The 20,408-nt window shown below is 42.9% G+C and overlaps 1 protein-coding gene across 10 annotated transcripts in view; it reads left to right on the top strand.

The window, feature by feature from the left end:
• LOC136678065 (splicing regulator ARVCF-like) overlaps positions 1–20,408 on the top strand; it is a 293,541-nt gene that overhangs the window by 134,111 nt on the left and 139,022 nt on the right. Inside the window, exon 1 of one of the 10 annotated variants that reach the window (XM_066655877.1) lies at positions 1,788–2,238. The exons of the other annotated variants lie outside the window; for them this stretch is intronic. Within the exon in view, the coding sequence (XP_066511974.1) occupies positions 2,218–2,238 (21 nt within the window). The 5' untranslated portion in view covers positions 1,788–2,217. Of the gene's footprint in view, positions 1–1,787; positions 2,239–20,408 lie in introns of those variants that run through there. 10 annotated transcript variants of the gene reach the window in all.

Below are 20,408 nucleotides of genomic sequence, written 5' to 3'. Positions count from 1 at the left end.
ATTGGTGTGTAAGAGATCATTTGTATTTGTGCTGAAATACGTCTGCCATTCCATATTTCACACAGAAATAGATGTGGAAAGGCCTTAAAGGCAATGTCTACAATTGTGCGGAACTGCAGTTCTCTCTGGTTTGTTTACATTCAGAGGCTCAGCGTCTTTTAAACTGGAATGGTGTGTTTAAGGAGAAAAACGGCTGTTGTGGGTATGTGGCTGAAGTTTAAATGACCTGTAAGCTTTTAATCACTGTTTGAATTACCACAGAAACCCATGTGGTACTCGAGCTGTTTAGTTTTGTAGCACTAAAGTCGGCCTGTGTCTTCAGTCTGTGTTTAATTTCATGCAGTGCTCTCCAAACCTTACAGTGGGTTCAATATTACCAACCTATGGAGCAGAGATAAAGCAATATCCTCATTTATTCAACAGTTGTAGGTCTCTCAGCAGTTTCTCTGCTGTCAGCAGAGAGAGAAGAAGCCTAGCATGTCTGACTGAGCCACTTTGTTTTTTACTCTTTTACTGACACCCGGGTTTTGAACCAGTTTCCAAAGAGACTGGAGAGCTAGCAAATGGTGAAAGTTGTAGTGTGAAAGTGAAGTTTTTTTTAATACAATCCTGAACGCCACTTTACTGAACCTTTCTTCTACTTTCTGAACTGTTGTTTACAAAGTCACTGAAACTCGGCTCACTTCTACTAGACGTGGGTTTGATTGTAGAGCTATGGCTTTAATGGCATTAGTGGATATCTGAATGCCTGGTAATATGCGTGTGTTATTTTTCTGAGCAGAGTTGACGGTGGGCCGCACAGTTGTGTTGCTCTCGCACAGCTCCAGGGTCCTGGGGCTGTGGGTTCGAGTCTTACTCCGGGTGACTGTCTGTGAGGAGTTGGCGTGTTCACCCTGTGTCCGCGTGGGTTTACTCCGGATGCTCCGGTTTCCTCCCACAGTCCAAAAACACACGTTAGTAGGTGGATTGGTGACTCAAACGTGTCCGTAGGTGTGAGTGTGTGTCGCTCTGTGAAGGAGTGGCGCCCCCTCCAGGGTGTGTTACCGCTTTACGCCCAGTGATTCCGGGTAGGCTCCGGATCCACTGTGAACTGGATAAGCGCTTAAAGATAATGGATGATTGAAGATTAGACCTTATGCAACTTGGATGAATAGAGTATGAATATTTCCCTCCCTCTCTCAGTATGGCTCTTACAGCTTTAGTTGTACCAAATACAATATTCCCAAGCTTACAATAACATAAACACCACACAGCCTGCCACCCTTTGTTTCTCTCTCTCTCTCTCTCTCTCTCTGTTACTATATTTACATATATTTCAACAGTGTTGCAAAAGTATTATAATAAGAGCAGCATTCTGTCCGTTTGATCTCTTTCAGTCTCTCTCCCTTCTTCCTCTCCCTCTACATCTATCTCATATTCTCTCTCTCTCAGCTGTGTCTGTCCATTATCCCCCTCTTGCCTCCCTCCCTCCCTCCCTTGCTCTCCTCTCTCTCTCTCTCTCTCTCTCTCTCTCTCTCTCTTCCTCCTCCTGGCCCTCTCTCCTGTTCAGTGTGTATGTAAATGTGTGTGTGTGGAGCAGAGAGTGAGAGCCGAGCGAGCGAGAGGGACTGTGCTGCAGTTTGTGAGAGAGGATTCTTTTCACACGCACCCCTCCTCTTTCTCTCTCTCTCTCTCCACCACCCACTCTCTCACCCGACCCCCAAAGCGCTTTTGTTTTTGTTCTCTGGGGCTGGCAAACTTTTTTTTTTCTTCTTCTCTCTCTCTCTCTCTTCCTTCAGACAGCAAGTGTGCAGGGTTTGGTTTGCACTCTCTCTCTCTCTCTTTCCCTCTCCCCGTCTGTCTCTCTATCCCGAGGTCTCTCGCCCAGCCGAAGGATCTTTGGTCCATAGCATCTCGGCTGAGCTGCGTTTCAGTGGGGTTTTTTCGGCGTGTTTTTTTTTTTCGGTGAGAGAGCATGTGAACCCCAAGCAGAGAGAGAGAGGAGTACGTCAGCGTGGATGAGAACGATGGCTGTGTTGCTCTGAGCTCCGGACAGTGGAGGTACCCGTGAGAATTCGGAGCATTTTTCTCTTTTTGGTTTTTTTCAGCAGATACAACAGAGACGCGCACGTTTGGAAAGTTCGCTGTAACTGGAACGCAGTTCTTGCAGTTCTTTTTTTTTTTTTTTTTTAGTGTGTGTGTGTGTTTGGAGGGGCTTTGTCCAGCAGGGTTTGAGCCATGCCCGCCGAAGTCAAGCAGGTCAGTGCACGGAATTTGTTTTGGCTTTTGCTCCGTCTCGAGGTCTGTCTCGCTGTCTATCTCGTGCTCTCTTTCTCATTCTCTCTGTCTCTCTCTCTCTCTCGGCATATCTCTCTATCTCTCAATTCTGTTCAGTTTATTTAAGTTTAAAAAGCTTGCACTCATTTAGTCTTCGTACATTCGTCTTCTGTATATGGATCTCTTAATTCAGTCGGATTCAGTAAGTGTTTTTGGCATGGTTGGTGTGTCTCTCTCTCTCTCTCTCTCTCTCTCTCTCTCTCTCTCTCTCTCTCTCTTCCATAAGCATTAGCACAACTATTTTCAGTTAATGTCTGTGTGTGTCTCTATTCGTCTCAGTTTTATTGCCCTGACTTCATTCACTGCCGTGTTTAATGCTAAGTTATGCTCCTTACTACATATATTTTTTATTTCTCTAGATGTCTGTGTGTCTCCCACTTATTCTGAAGATAGATAGATACATAGACATTTAGACAAATGGATAAAGATATATGTAAATCAATAAATATAAATATTTCTCTCAATTGCATAAATGCAGGTCAATTGATTTACTGGAAGTAGTGTATTTGGTTCTCTCTCTCTCTCTCTCTCTCTCTCTCACTGACACACACACACACACACACACACACACACACACACACATCAGTTCAGATCTAAGCTTTATTGCACCGATTATTTGTAAGTATAGTGTTGCCAAGCATCATGGAAATCCATATATATATATACTCCCCCACCCACCACATTCTTTGCCGGACCATTAGTTGTTTTAGAGTTTGCTGATACTCTGACACTGGGTATTTGAGTTGTATTTGGTTTCTTGGCTTTTTATTTATTTATTTTGAGTGGATTTTTCCTGCTACTGTTCTTGTATTATCACCTTGGTGTTAATTTGTTTGACTTCTTGTTGTATTCACGTTTCTAAATGCTCACACAATGGGCTTTTAGTTTATCCCTTGCTTTTTCCATTTGGAATGTAGCTGTCATTGTATCTGTAACGTTGTCTTGCTCTTTATTTGATGGACATCTGGGTGTTTTAGCATTTGTTGCTGGACAGATTCTGCCTCTACATTAATATCTTGAAGCTTAGAAGCCAGTAAAAGCTGTAAACCAGCCTTGATCGAATGCTATTGACAACACACTGGGGACCCTGATTTACTTCAACACATGGGGGTCCACACGGGATCTGCCCACATGTCCCATAACTCACAGGCAAGTCGTGAGAAGAGTGTCCTCGGGATTCCTGTAATGCCAAGCCCAGATGAAAAAGACTTGTGTTCTTCTTAAGGATTAACTGTGTGATTGCTGAAAGCGGGATAGGAGTTTTCCACGATCGCTCAGTTCTGGACACTTCACTGGCTACTAACTGCCACCGAGCTATTTGATCCCTTTCTTTCACAGCCACCTCATTGCTCAGCAAAGCCATTGGGATATCAAAGGAATGCCCCTCTGTGTGTTTGTCTTTGTGTGTGTGTGTGTATTCATGTATGCCCTATTTAACCCTCCAAGGTCCACCACTTCAGTGTTGTTTAGACATTCTTCAGGTTTAGCAGATATTGTGTGGAAAGGGTAGATGTATATCCCACATAACTAATGAATTCAGCTCCTTTAAATTGCATCCACTGCAGACAGATGCATTCAAAAGTATGCGCAGCTGGTGTAATCTCCATAGAAGCTGCACAGCCTGAAAGCATCAAAACCCAATGTATAGGGCTATAGAACAGTGGAACTACATTCTCTGTGTGGCTGGATGTGCGATCCAACACTGGTAATGCAGCACCACTACTGACCCCACACTTGCTCTCCTGTGGCTGAATACAATCAAATCCTCATGGCACTTTTCCATCATCTAGTTTAAATCCTTCTGAACAGAGAGGATATGGGACAAATGACCTATTGTACTTTGTTTTCTAAAGAAAACAATGGATGAGCAGGTCTCCACAAATTTTTGGATGTATAATTAAATTTTTTATTTTTTTTTTGGACAACCGAACCGCAGCACTGAAACTGTCAAACCAGGATCCTTTTTGTAATGTAATAACTATGTAATTATGTTATTAAATTGAATAATATAGTTGAATAATAAATATAGTAAATACTAATATAGTTGAATAAAATAGAACTGTTTTCATTCTGCCAAGGCATGTGAATCAGCACTGTGATTAACAAATGCCTTCACAATCGTATTCCAGCTATCTCTTGTTAGTCCAGTAGTTGTTGGTTTTGGGCGGCTTTGACTTCAGAAAGGACTTTAAAATTCTCTGGCACGGAAACACATTCCAGTCCCTCTTTGCTCTGACCGTTAATCTGCTAACGGCCTCCTCCGGAGAGCTGCTGTAGCTTGATGTTAAGCGGGGGAGTTGTCTTTCTTTCCTCCAGCGTGCTCTCTTGCATTTTGAAAAATGCTTGAGCTGTCGGCTCTTGACGGCAGAGAGACCGTCAGGTGACCCGAGTTAGAAGTTGCGGAACGTGTGATGTTTTGAGCCGTAACCTTTGGACCTCCTCATGCCGGACATTCCTGGAATGCTCAGGAGTGGGTTCACACTATATCTGACCTTCCTCACCTCCGACCCTCTTCCCCCTTTGGTCCTGAAACTCCCCTTGGAACTTCCCCTCCAAAAACAGTCCCAACTTGGAACATTCCTTCAAGGGACTGACACCTGCTGGCAGATGCTGTTGTGGTTTTTTGTCAGTTGCACTGTTGGATGGCACCATTAGAAGAAACACAGGTACCTGTTTAGAATAAGACTTATAAAGGTTTATAAGTGTTTACTGTCTGTTCATTACTGAGGTTGTCAACACTTAAAAAAACATTAATAATCATTTAGTGAACCTACATCTATCTACACTGTTACACCACAGATCTTGTCGGTTACTGACCTAACTTTGTCTCCTCTATCAGTCGACATTAAGCCTGACAACTCCAGCACATAGTTATTAATACGCTTTACCATTTAACCCCAAGTTATAATATAATTGAGGGCAGCAGGGTGGCGCAGCAGGTAGTGTCGCAGTCACACAGCTCCAGGGGCCTGGAGGTTGTGGGTTCGATTCCAGCTCCGGGTGACTGTCTGTGAGGAGTTGGTGTGTTCTCCCCGTGTCTGCGTGGGTTTCCTCCGGGTGCTCCGGTTTCCTCCCACAGTCCAAAAACACACGTTGCAGGTGGATTGGCGACTCCAAAGTGTCCGTAGGTGTGAGTGTGTGAGTGAATGTGTGTGTGTCTGTGTTGCCCTGTGAAGGACTGGCGTCCCCTCCAGGGTGTATTCCCGCCTTGCGCCCAGTGGTTCCAGGTGGGCTCTGGACCCCCCGCGACCCTAAGTTGGATAGGCGGTTACAGATAATGGATGGAATGGATGCATAATATAATTGAGTCAAGGTGGCGTAACTTAACATGCGAACTGACTAAATTCACATTCTTAGGTCTTAGCTTATTCTTTGCCATGACATTTTCTGTAAGTTCTGACACTTTCAACATTAGAAAAAAGTTAGGTCACTGTTCCCATTCTATTTCTGTGTTACAAATGATTATTAATGACATTTAAAGTGTTTACAACCTAATTAACAACCATGTAATAAACAGATTAAACCTGTATATGTTTATTCTTATTTTAAAGTGGTACGGAAACAACAAACTCTAGGCTTGTGTTCACAAGCTTCAGTGTTTGTTTGTTTGTTTGTTTGTTTATTTAAATTTCCCCAAATGGCTTGACTGGGCAACTGACCTTAGTTTAGTTTATTGTCCTAAACATTAATTACTAACTAACCTGATCTAGTCTTTGTATTTTAAATATAATGTAAATAAGTGCACAATTTGTATGTCATTAAGTGTATTTATTCTGAAAAGACACGTTATAGATGTCATACAGATGTAGACAGTATAGATGTTTCCTCTGAGACACAAAGACACCCCACCGACGCTTACACAACACCACTGAACGGCTTAAGGCACCAGAGGAGAATCCAAACTGCCCAGATTTGGCACCTCCAGCGGATAGGCACCTTTACTGGCTGGCAGTGTGCACAGCGAGGTGAGGCGAGAGTGAGGCCCCTTGTGCTCTAGGACTCCCGGTCTCAGGTGGCTGAGGCATCACCAGTGATCCCCTAAGGACCGGACAGGCACTTAGATCACTGCACCTTCCGTTACAATTTAAATCAACTCTTTAGTAAAAGTCTCATTCTTTTGGTAAAAAGGTATATCTCTTTTATTCGTCTGTTATGACGTTAAAGCTCAGGTACAGAGAGCTCCAAATAAGCCCATGAAACTGAGCGTTGGAATGAAGCTACGCACTCGCTTTGTTTTGTATTCACACTTCAGCAATAGTTTTTCTTGAACTCTGATTTGTTTTGACTGGAAGCTGCAGTGGAGAAGGACATTCTTTTCATGGCGAGGGGTTAAATATTCCAGTTAATTGAGTTTGGCATCAGTTACATTGTTCTGTTAACACATCGCTCCCCCTTTCCCATCATGAAGGGCAAGGGATTGTTGTGTTGCTGTAGATGACGTTGTATTTTACTTGCCCCTGGCACTAGGGCAATCGTTACTGTTGAACCCTGCCACGTGATGTAAGCCTTTTATTAACTTGCATAAAGCTACGTTAACATCTAGAGCGGCTCATTCTAGCAAGTGTTAGATTACATACAAGCTGCTCCAGTCAGTGTCACCCCTGAAAAAGTTATGATGATTATGATTTTGCATATTTTCACTATTACACATTACATTATTACAGCAGTAGTGATATTCTGTTTGTGAACGTGTTGGTTTAACCCTTTCCACATCATCCAATGCCTAGTTGTAGATTAATAAATACTTCATTATGTTCAATCAACATGAATATAATAAATCAAGTACAAAGGAAGCGTTTCCTGTAAACTGGCCGATATAATTGTGTTTTACAGCTGACCACTTGGATCTTCGTTTTGCTGAGGGCATGAAGCCCACAAGAAGCTGCAGACAGGGCAGAGACGAAGGAAATGTCTTAGATGCATATCGCCATATCTCCTTCCTTAAATCAACAGCTAGCTTTAGATCTCTCCCAAGTTGGCTGCCCACCACCCTCCGTTTCCTGCTGTCTGAATCAGCCTGTCCAAGTCTGGGTTTAAATTTAAACACCTTACGTCTGAAGCTTTCCCTCCCAGCCTCCCAGCCTCACCACACACACACACACACACACACCCTACTGAGTTTCGACACTGCCCCGTTCCGCTGATCTGGGACCTCTCCAGGACTTCCCTCATAATGATCAAGGCCAGCTTCTGGATAGAGAAAAGGGGCCCTGTGTCAGCATTTAAAAGCATGGCAGCTCTATTCCTGCAGGAGAAATGTAGACTCGGCCACAAGAGCAGACATTTTCATTTCCAGAGTAGCATTTACATTTCACTTCGACAGAGACAGATGACTTTGGCTTTTCTCGAGCTTGTGCTGAACGTCGTTTTTCGAATAAATACGGCGCTGCTCCCTGGCCCCAGGTACTTGTCTCGTTTGTCAAATCAGAATAAACCTGTGGTAGAGCTGTGGAGGGGCGTGAAGTTGAAGCCTGAACTTGAACCGTACCCTCGACATTGAGACCTAATCTGATGAGGCCCAATTAGTCCTGTTGAAACCTTACTCAGACCTGTGACTTGACGTTGACTGGATTGGGATGGTATATTATGAATCCTATCCCCTACCTACAGTGTTAGAAGAACTGTCACTGTGGTGGTACCCTCAAGGGCATATTCTATAATTAGGGAACATATTTGTACCTTATTCTATTATAATTGTAGATTTTAAAACCATTTCATATCCAGGATTTATATTACAATCTTATTTTTTTTGCACACTTCTGTAATGAAAACGTACAAATATTCATCTCTCCTCCTTGAGAAGAGAATGTGATGAACCGCAACTGGATTTAACACCACTGTTGTACCTTTAAGGTACATTTACACTGTTTGCACCTTCAGTGCAGAGGTCCCCAATTACTTTTCCTCAAGGGCCACATTCAACCAACATCACAAAGGCAAAGGCCAGTGTGTCATTTCCATACTATTTCATACAGTTTTATTGCTGTAATCATATTATTATCACGATGATTGATATTAAGTCTATGTAAATAGGTAGGCCTAACTAGTTGCTAGATTTTACTCACCATTCAATGAGAGAAGTGACAGCTGTGGTTTGAAACAAGAGGCCTGAAATTGGGGCAGTGCTCATTGATTGGTTTGCTTTTTTCATTTAGGGACCAGTGGCATTAAGCCCTGGGACACTGGGTTTTTGCTGGCTGTTTTTTTGTTAAGGCTGTTTCTTAATACAGAGTACTTCAAGTTCAAACTTGGTCGTACAAACTTGCCGAGTTCGTCTCTCGAGCACAAAGTTCTGAAAGACGCGAGGACGCTGTGGTCGTTCCGTAATTGGAACGCCAATGTACTTGAGTCACCGTCTCAGTGGTGGGAAAAAAGCCATCGCTCTGAGGTTAGTGCGAAAAGCGTTCTAGAAGAAAGATATGACTCCCTCAAGTCTAAAGAAGTCTAGTCCCAGTGCATCCTCGATGATACGGGCCGAGCAAGAACACATCCGGGTATTGTTACTGTACTTGGCTAGATGTGGACTTTTAAACAGAACCGGACTTGGGTTGCGACTGCTGATGTTTCCCAAGAACGTAAGAACACACAAGAACGTATACTGAGAAACAGGTTTAGCCTGGTGAAATGGGCATGGCTGAGTCTTTTTTGTTTGTTTTGTCTCAGCGGTTTCACATCTGAAGAGGGCTGGTATTGTAGCAGTAGCGGTGAAAAACAAGAAATTCCACATGCAAAAATTTGTGTTGGCGGTGGGCCAAAGGTTTAGCTCTTGTGGGCTACGTTAGGCCTACGGGCCACCTATTGGGTGGCTATCCCTGCTTTAGTGACAACTGTAGCTTTTTTTTTTTTTTTTTTTGGACTTCAAGACCCAGCCCAAAAATGTTCAACTGGTACAACAAAAATTAGGATCCAGGCCTGAGTAGTGCAGCTAAATTTGAAACCAGACCCAGCTGGTGTTGCTGAAGTTGAAACCAAATCCAGCTGGTGCTGCTAAATTTACAACAAGCCCTGTACCTGCCACTTTGAGACGCAACCATGAAATATAGACATTGCGAAATTTAATACCCAAACTTGATCTAAACCCATTTGTTTACACACCCATTTGTTACGTCATGGCCAGGGATTTGTAGCTATCTCCCATAAGAATACATGATAAAGATAAATATGCTATTGCATTTACACTGACCCATCCCTGGATTAGGATCTCCCTTGTATCTCTGTTCATTGTCCATATCACACAGCACAGCAGTGCAGCTCGAGTTTTTAAATACTGTCCACTCACTGTCCCCTCTGTTAACATCTACTTTGTTGGTCCACCTTTTAGATATAAAGTCAGAGAGAGTAGCTCATCTGTTACTGCACACTTAGTTTTGGTCGTCCTCTAGTCCTTCATCAGTGGACACGCTGAGGGGTTTAAACCCCAGCCGCACTGCTGTGTCTGATCCACACGTACCAGCACTACACACACTAACACAGCACCATCATGTCAGTGACACTGCAGTGCTGAGAAATATCCACCACCCAAATCAATGTGTAATTGTAGTACTACAAAGTGCTACTGTATGTTCAGAGGAGCTGATAAAATGGACAATGTGTGTAGATACAAGGTCGGGAGTTCCTCATCCGGTGATCGTTCGCTTTACTAAAACACTCAGGTCTTGATGTGCTTGTTAAAGATCATCCTGCCTGTGACATCTGCGCTGTACAGTATGATATTTGGTAATTGGCTAGAGGTTCATTTGCATAGTGCAGCCTTTTGATACATCAGTGCTTCAAAGGTCAGGCGTAATGTGGCAACAATTAATGTGGCACAATATGTTGTACCACTGTGGCCTCTGTAGTCTTACTTGCGTCCCTCTGAAAAGGGCTTTTTGCAGCATCCTGCATATAGATCGATACTTAAAGGTATGTGGAGCATGAGGGTCCAGACAGTGTCTGCTGTTGGAGCCAGTGACCCGGAAAGGCTGGCTGAGTGTCAGTGCTGGTGGTGGATGGGAAACCCTCGGGGGGGCATCTGCTAACAGCCTGTGTAGCGAGAGCAGTCCAGATTGGGTAAAGGCAGGAGGATGGGAGGTGGGGGGAGGATGTGTGCAGAGACCGGAGACCAGAGCTCCAGATGTCCCTCTGCAGCTGTGTCACCCATATCAGCCTTCAAGCTCTTCAGAACAACAAGATCTGAGACATGAGGGCGCACAGGTCTCGACTGTGTGACCTCTACTCGGATTGTGAGTGATGCTTTAACAAGTTCCAGGCCTCATATATAAAGGATTGTTATAAAAGCGACTGTCCAGACACTTCCACTAACACTTTCAGCTCTAACACTTCTATTTTAAACAGATCTGGGATCAGCTGAGTGTGTCCATGGGCGTCTATCCCGGCATGGGACAGGGGTGCATGTGGGAACATATGAAAATACTCTTAACTGACGTTACGCAACCATCTGTTTTAATCCCTATCTCTGTTCCGGTTTTAAAGACAGCCCTGTGCTGAGTGACAGAGCGACGGAACTATGTATGTTTTCGTCTTGATACCAGTCTTCCCATACCTAGAAAAGCTGTAAATAAATAAATAAACAAACCTGGAGGATGACTGTAGTGTTTTGAATAAACTTCCTGTCTGCTATAATGACTCCAACACTGATTTGTGATAGTAGCCTTTTTCCAAACAATTTCAAACCTATTTCCTAGAATAAGACGACAACAAATTGCCAAAGTAGGGTACTCCCTTGAAAATGTGTGGTTTCTTTTGCCCCATTCAGAAGTTTAACGGCGTCTTCATCACTGACTGTTAACCAGACTGGTCCTGATTAGTTACACTGCAACAAGCACCATCCCATATTACAGTGGACATACCATGCAGTGTTCACATGCTATCGTTGAGGCCTGTTGCCGGACGTTTTCTAGTGACCCATTTGGCAGAGCCCAAGCTGTGACCGATATAGCTTTCCCATGACCCCGCACACACACACACACGGACCTCTCCATCACTCAGCACAGCTGCTGTCAGACATGACTGCTAATAGCACTCAGTCAAGCGGCTCTTTATGAAGTTTTAGTTATGGGCTGATAGCTTTTCGCAGACTGCGCATGAAGCCCACTATTTGTTTGCATCTTTGGGAGAGTGCCAACAGTTTTAAATCACAAAAGAATGTACAGTACTCACCCGGTATTTCTTCTGAAATCAGTGGTGTTATTAAGTTGCATGGTTCCATAGGCTTTGTAACATCCTTCTGATATTCTAGGATGGGTTGACACTACATTTCGGAGCATTTCTGTGATGGCATTCATCCATGAGAACATTAGTGTGGTTGGGTGATTAGTTCTGTCATTCCAACTCATCCCAAAGGTTCTGAATGGAACTGTATTACTGAAGATATGAGAGTACAGTTCCAGTGCTCCACAACCCTCAACCCTCTATACCTCACTAGTGCACACTTCACATTGATCCTTGCTTCCATAATGCCTGCACAGGCAATTACAAAGAGAGGTAATAGAGAAAGACAGATACAGGTGTGTGTGTGTGTGTGTGTGTGTGTTAAGGAGATAGAGTTGAGCGTCTGAGGGTTATTCTCCCTCTGCCATAGAAACAGTAGACAAAGAACTGTGTCCAACCATAATGATTAATGACATACGAACATACACAGAGACAAAAACACTCTCACACACTGCTTAATATCGGTAGACAGTGAGCTACTGTGTTTGGGTTGCCATTAGCTATGATAATGCCCCACACACAGCTTTGTTTATTTATAGTTAGGACACTCAGTAAAAATCACTGCAAATGCATGTGCAGCCGTTAATATTGTATCCATAAAGTGTTGGTTTAGATGATTTAAAGATTGTGAGTTTGATGTTAGCCATCGTTAAGGTACCAGATTATTACTTTGTTTTTAGGGGAATGTTTATTTATTTATGAAAATTGCAGTACTGTGCAGACGTCTTAGGCACCTAAGATAATCATATATTTAAACGAATGCCTTCTCAGTAAGTTATATATAATCACAGTAAATACAAAATAATAATAATAATATAAATAAGATCATTTCATCATCAAAAAAGATCATTTCTTTTCTATAAAGTAGTTGGTGAGAGTGAGTTTGAAGAACAATGTTTTGTTCAGATTCTCTTTGATTGCATGAATTTGTTAAAACAACAGCACACATTATGTAAAATGATTGTTTATTAACTGCTAAAACTAGGTATTGGATGATAACTTATAATAATACGGACCCCACGAGGTGAGGTTAAGTTAAACCAACACATTCACACAGAATATAACACTCACTGGAATAATGTTATTTGGGTTTATTCTAATGTTGGGTGTTATTTGTTGTTTGTTGGTTTTTTAGCCAATAAACACTTACTGCTCAGATAAATAGCTTTTTATTATTTGTCCCAATCTTTCAGTGAGGTTGCTAGATGACAGCTCTGTCTACAAATAAAGCTGTAAAGGTTAAAGGCTTAAATATCTGTGTACTTCAACCATTAGAAGATGAATTTGATGTGGGCTCCACTTGGCAATTCTTTATTGTTTATACATCCCGTCTGACCCCACATCGGCGCCTTTGGCCTTTGAAACTCATTACTCCATCCAGGCCGTCCAGGATCGATTAAGAGAAAGTTCTTTTCACCCAGCCCCCTTCACCCCTCCTTCACGTCCCCTGGTCTCCATCTTTTCCCTCTGTGCAAAAAAAAAAAAAAAGCCTTTACAAAATGAATAGACAATAATGGGCAGCTACAACTTGGACCCTCTCTTCCCAGCCCCCCTCTAGTTCTATCATCCTGGGGGGGGGTCAATGTTCATCTGAGCCTCTCAGAGCCTCTCAACCTGACGCCTGCCATATTGTTCTGGATGTAGCAAACATATGGCTTGGGGATCCAAAATGGTTTTGAGTGGCTTGTGCTTCTTTCCGGCTGGTTAATTCTGGAGCGTTCCTCAGGCTTAATGTCCCGTGTAAACAAGGCCTTTGGAAAATTGGACTAATTTTAATCTTAATTACATTTGAACACATCTCCGTGCACTGTGAGTACACTTGCAGGGAGTATTGATCAAAACTGAAGTAGTGCCTAGTTCTCTGGGGACAAATGACCTACTTCTCTACTTACATTTGTGTTACTTATCGACTTAAATAAGCATACATTTGCATTAAAAAAAAACTAACCTTGGGATAATGTTATAATTAAAACATGTCTTTCACTGACAGGGAAGACAAATCCAGACCACAGGGAGCCGGAAAATATACTCCAGGATATTAGAACTGATTGTTGGAATCTTTCTTGATTGATCAAGAAAGCATTGTGGAGTTTTATTTGATATGAACTCAAATTAACATTGAGCTTTGACATATTTATGACTACAGTTTCACAGAAGAATGCTGTGAAATTCTGTGAAATGGGTGATATTTATCCAACGTAAGAAATCAATAGCATTATTTCTGCCTCTAAAGTCTTAATATAATACAATAGATTTATCTAAAATATAAAAAGAAAGCCAAGTTGCTTGTGTGTGTTGAAGTTTCCATAAAAGGGGAGGGCTACGATTTATAACTGAAGGAAAAATGTTTGAAGGAAAATAATGACTGTTATTGTGCTTGTACGTGGCTGAAGTTTAACTTGTCTCTAAGTTTTTATTCACAGTTTGAATTACCACACGAACTCATTTATAACACTAGCACTTTCAGTACAGAACTTAGCCATCTCCTTTCAGTTCTTTCAGTTTGGAGACATTCCACCTCAAGTGATCCGGAAAACTGAAGATAAGTCAACGTTACCCACCTGTGAAGTGGGAATAGAGCAATATCCTCATCTCAGTTTGTGATTTTCAACGTTTGGCCTTCTATCTACAAACTATGCATTTTCAATGGCGTGAGCACAGAGAGAGGAAGAACCTAGCATACAGGACCCAGACAGCTTGTTTATTTTACTCATTTCATAAACACATTAGATGGGTTTCAAGCACGCACACAGACTGGAGAGCAGCAAATACTGAGGAATTTTATGTATAAAAAAGTGTTTTTTATTAAAATCCTGAACATCACATTTAATACTAATTGGAGAACTATTCATTTCCCATTCCTACCAGAGGTGATTGCTCTAAGACTGCAATGGAAGCTCAGCTTCCCCTAAAATGTCCAAAAATAAGTGATCAAATATATACTGTTGTGTGTACATGTCATTGAATAAATATGCACTACAACGCGCTCAACTTTTGTTCAGAATCAGCTTCTTATCACTGGTAAAGACGCGGCTTTCCTCTCAATCCACAGCCTCACAGTGATTTAAACAGTGAGGATGCTGAGTGTCCACAGAGTTCAATAGTGAAGCAACGAAGGGCAGCGAACCGAGACGAGCCATTGGATAAATGCTGGGCTTTGTCCCGCCAATCGGACGCTCAGCGTCTCTGTGGGTCTATGGGGCAGTGGGCTGGCCTCAGCTGACCCGGACGCTCAGCTTCTGCATGATGATTGGATGCTCTGTCTGAGGCTGAATGCCTTTTTGATTGACAGCGAAATGAGCGAATCAGCGATCCTTTGGTGTAAAGATCCATGCGAGCATTACATTTTCATTCTGTTCTGAGTTGAACCGGACACTTTCTTAAACCCCTTAGCGGCATTTTCTTTGTTAAAAACGACTAGCGACAAATCAAGCTTCTATTTGTGGTGGGGTTTTTTGTAGCTGCTTGTGTTTGGAGACTGACTTCTATCGCAGTTTCTGTCCAGCGGGTGCTGCTGAGTCCCTCCACCGTCACAAAGCACTCACAGACGGACACACTTCACATGGACCAAGGCCGTTGAAGCAGCCTAGCTCTGCTGGCCATTGAGAGGACACTAGTCAAGTCCCTGGAAAAGACGCCTTGTTGGTACGACAGGGTCACAGATCATTTTCTTGAAAAGTAACGGAGGGTAGAATTTACGTATAAATAAACCGACACATTTTATGATGTAGGCCGAAATTGAGCTTCCCCTCCTTGAAAGACCAGCATCTGCCACTGATTCCTAGTTATCTACATTAATTAACATAAGACGCGAACTCTGGACACCAGGTATGTCCAGGCTGTCTGTATATTTAGGACAGCAGGGAAACTGTATAGATTAGATTTGTTCCTGACTATCCCTTGGCCCACTAGAAGAGCACTAAGAAGACTGATCTCAGGTCAGTGATCTGGCATCGTGTTAACCGTCTTAAGTCATGTGGTAGGATTATTGATGTCCTCTGACAGCTCTCTAATGCAAGCGGCCGTGGCAGATTAGTGCGGGCAGTTGGACCGCTAATACAGCTTTCTCAGATTGCTCTCTCTTTCTGTTCTGCTTTAGGGGTCAGGCTACAGACCATGTTCACTCGCTACTAGCACTTGTTTCATTTGTGCCTTATTTCTACATGCCATGCTGGGCAATAGCGCACAGTACATTTACAATTATATAAAAATATGGATGCGAATGAATGTCTGTATTTGTGTATACCCAGATATGGATGGTCACTGTCCTGGGTGAATCCCATAGTGCCCAATGCCGTCCTTCAGGTGGACGGTGGTTCCTGGTTGAGGGCAGGCTGTGTGCGTTTGGCTGCCGCTTCTCGCCTCTGGGTTTATGTTGCTTGAGTGTTGAATGGAATGTTAATTACAAACAGTGGATGTCTAGAAAAGCAACTATGAATAAAAATAAATACAAATAATAATGTATTTACGGCTCTTAGAATGGGATCTGCTTAGACGCTCTCTACATAATTGCAGGAACCACTTTGATCACTAATTCAGTGGCTGATTTATTGGAGAACCAGGTTTGTAATTGAGATGTGCAATTTTAGAGACCTTTCATGACCCCTAAGTAGGTTTTGATGTCCTTACCTTACAGCCCAAAACTGTGTTCTTCAGTGAACTTCATTAAAAATAGTGGTTCAACTCTTGGTGACAACTCTTTGAAATAGAAACACAAATGGTTCTCATGGTAGATCAGAAAAAAAATATTAATGCTTATATAGTTGTGTGGTCATGGTTATGTATAGAACTAATGCTTTGGCCCCTGAATTGCCACTTATTTTCAGGCTGAAATTTAAGGCTCTGTACACCCGTATAGGAACATTTATATATGTTGAATATTCTCTTGTCAAACAGGTCTGAGTTTTCATGATTAGGACCACTGCCTATTCTAACAGACCTTCGAAGAACCAGGTTTTAGGGTGTACCTTCTTCTCTAAAGAGTGTAAGACACTCAGATCAATCCAAATAACCAAAGTCTTTTCTCAGAAGATTGTAGGACTCCTGCCAGAAAGTAGTAAACAAAGGACTGAGATTCCGCAGAGTCCTTCGTTCTCGGGGTCTGTGGACCGTTGGGCCACTCTGATGAGGAACGATCAGGTCCTCGATCAAGTGAATGTGAGGATATTCCCCTCCAGCTTTATCAGACAATGGGGCTCATTACAGATGTAGAGGTCCAGAGAGCACCCCCTACATTTTCGCTAATGGATGCTGACAGGGGTCCATTGGCCTGACCACGCTACACTACCTCCATTCTCCCTCCGTTCTCCCTCGCTTCTCTCCATCCTGCCCCGCCAGAATTCAGAGCTCTACTAAACTGTCAAGAGTTCCCGCCAAACATCAGGAGTGGTGTGAGTTTGCCAAACCCACAGAGGACAGCAGAGTTATGCAGATGTAGGAGAGCTAGTTTCTTTGTTTTCTCCACACTCGCAAACTCCACCAGATCAACAATGCAGCAACAGTAGAGGCATCCAATTTTATCTGTGTATGTGTGGGGTGGGGGGTTGTTAACAGCTGTCATCTGCTGTTAGCTCACTGTTACTCATCTGGCCTCACTTTTCTTTCATGGGGAACAAAAGATAGGGGCAGGACTCTGACATTCCTTACAGCTCAGTCGAGTTGTCTAATGAATCTCTGTTGGGTTTGTGATAAAAAAACAATAAACACTGCTCTTTGTGTTATGCTCTCTTTAGCATTAAGCCCCACCCCCCACAAGGACCATCACGGAGCAGGTATGATTTGGGTGGTGGATACTTCTCAGCCTAACCATTGATAAGAATGTAGAACTACAAAGTGCTCCTGTATGATCAGTGGAGCTGATAAAATGGACAATGGACACGTGGTGGTGGTGGTGCATTAGTGTATGTTGTGATGGTACGAGTGGATCAGACCCAGCAGTGCCCCTGGAGTTTTTAAACCCCTGAGTGTCATCCGGGCATCTGAGTTGTGGTCTAAGGCTTTATAGAGTCCAAATTTGCAGTTGTGCTAGCTCGGATTGTGACTTCCAAGACTGAAATTTGGAAATCCCTCCCTCAATATTTCTCACATCGGTGCAAACAGTAATGAAAGTCTACACTCATATTTTATAGCAGATATGCCATGATTTTGGTGTTCATAATCCTCCATGGCTTGTTAGCTACATTAGCCTTGTAGTTCCAGTGGTAAACAATGAAGCAAAGGTGCCAAATATTTCTTGGCTGACCTGCTGCTTTTGTGGAATGGGGAAAATAGAATTATTTTTGTTTATGAACATGTTGGGAGTGGACTGGAGCATGGTGAGCAGCTCCTGCTGTCCAGGTTCATTTGAGCAGTGCAGGGGCAAATGCCAGACACAGATGAAAGTACTTGGCTCCTACGTGGGACCAGGAAACCTCAGGATAAAAGAGAAACAACCTTTGCTTTTTTTAATTGGTGTCAACAGGCCCCCTGGCACCTCCTTCACATTCCAGCTCCGTCTTTAGCTAATGAGTTCCCATATTTCTCAGACGTTAGAGAATTGATTTGTCCGTGACCTGCCAACGACTTTTGGAGGAGAACCATTAGCCTGGCCTTGCCTTTCAACCCACCGTGGGAAAAGCACTTTCTTTTTCTTTGCAAAGGAACACTAATTTTCTCGTCTTAACGTTGTGGTAAGTGTTGCACCTCCCTTCTGTTAAAAGGCTAAACGCCTGTGTGCATTTTTTGAATGGAACCAGACGTCTAATACTTTTAAAAGCTCTTCACAGATAATTATTACAGAAAACGGTTATGAATGCACTGCCCAATGTCTGAGACACTGCTTTAGAACAGTTTTAAGAGTTTGAGTATTAACTTTTGCCAAAGGTGTTCTAAGGCACAGTTAGCCCTCTTAGAAAAAATAAATATATATATATATATGGGCGGCACGGTGGTGCAGCAGGTAGTGTCGCAGTCACACAGCTCTGTGAGGAGTTGGTGTGTTCTCCCCGTGTCCGTGTGGGTTTCCTCCGGGTGCTCCAGTTTCCTCCCACGGTCCAAAAACACACGTTGGTAGGTGGATTGGTGACTCCAAAGTGTCTGTAGGTGTGAGTGTGTGAGTGAATGTGTGTGTGTCGCCCTGTGAAGGACTGGCGCCCCCTCCAGGGTGTATTCCCTGCCTTGCGCCCAATGATTCCAGGTAGGCTCTGGACCCACCGCGACCCTGAATTGGATAAGCGTTTACAGATAATGAATGAATGAATGAATATATATATATATATATTACAATGTGTTGTAAAGGGCAAAAATGACCTTGTTCCAAATTTACATATGATCCGAACTGACCAGTAACCAGTTTCCCAGATCAAACACATTTTTATTGTGATCGACATTCACTTGAAAAAAGTCATAGTTTTTCACTGGTTACTGGTCAGTTTGGATCATATGTAAATTTGGAACAAGGTCATTTTTGCCCTTTACAACACATTGTAACACAAACACACACATACACAAAATAATCACCCCAATGCAACTCAAAACCATGAAGCCTGGAAAAAAGAAAAAATCCAAGTCTCTGCTGATCTCAGTCCTTGGACACTTGTACCGTCCGTAACGATTTGTGTATTTAACTGCATTCAACCTTTTTAGAGGTTACAGTCTTATATTGTCATGGTTTGACAGTTTTTCACCGTAAAATTTACAGACATTTTTATAGTGCATGTTAACATTTCATGACAAAAAGGCCAATGGAAGTGGTTCCATATGATTTTGTTTAAAATGGTTGTGTTAAAGGAACACTAGGTACGATTTGGGGTTTTGCTCCAAGGGCTCTCATTAATCTATTACATTTTTTATAGCACTGCACTGAAATCTGTGGGGAGGGGGTTTCAACCTTCCTTCAAAAATTACAAAGTGCAGTTTCTGCAGTGCTGAGCCCAGAGTAGCAAGGACAGGGGCTCACTATCTCACTATTACAGCTCAGTGAATCATCACTATGATTCTGAACCTGTCATTTAAGGTAGAAAAACTACCCTAGTGTTCCTTTAACTTACAATAAAATTTAAGAACATTTTTCCTTCTGCAGGGTTTCCTTTCAGAAATATGAGTTTCACAAGTGATGAAATATTTGAATTGTAGACACTGAGACCCCTGCGTCCTATCATTTGCCAAACACTGGCTTTGATTACATCTCAGTGGAGGAAAGCTGGAAATAGCACGTCAAATGTTTGTATGGCACCAGAAAAGGGGTCTGCAAGATGATGATTGATTTCCAGTGTCTGGGGGTCATGAGATGGACATGTTTTCATTTATTTATTTATTTATTTATTGGTGAAGAAGTCTAAGCTGAAGGCCGCCCTGAAGTTCCCCCGAGTTAACCAAACAGAAGTTGTTGATGCCGCCTTCGTCTCTTTGCCCCACTTCAGCGAGGCTCAGAAAGCCTTAATCCACTAAGACTGCTTCCAGCCACTCCCACTTTGCAGGGGATAGAGGGAGGGACAGAGAGAGAGAGAGAGAGAGAGATACATGAGCGGTCGTGATAGGTCCATGCCTTCCAACTAAAAGGTCTTAAAGACGGTAGATCCCTAAGAATTCAGGTTTGTTAGCCCCCCCTCTCTCTCTCTCTCTCTCTCTCTCTCTCTCTCTCTCTCTCCCCTACACACTCACAGCAAAAGGCTACTCTCCTCTAATTGAGGTTGTTCACTCTGGCAGCAGTGTTGCGAAAGGAAGACGTGTGAATGTCCCCTTGTGTGCTTCATGGTCCATGTTAGCCTCATAATTAGATCTGAGCGGAGACTCTTGTCCACTCTTGCCGGTCATTATCGCGGCCAAGTGCAGGAGCCAACAGGAAGCCACACACTCTCTGCTGCCTGGACTGGACAGAAGCCTCATGACCTTGCCATGGAGGT

Source organism: Hoplias malabaricus, chromosome Y, assembly GCF_029633855.1.
Source record: "Hoplias malabaricus isolate fHopMal1 chromosome Y, fHopMal1.hap1, whole genome shotgun sequence".
Classification (NCBI taxonomy): Eukaryota; Metazoa; Chordata; class Actinopteri; order Characiformes; family Erythrinidae; genus Hoplias; species Hoplias malabaricus.
This window is presented reverse-complemented; position numbering and strand designations above follow the sequence as displayed.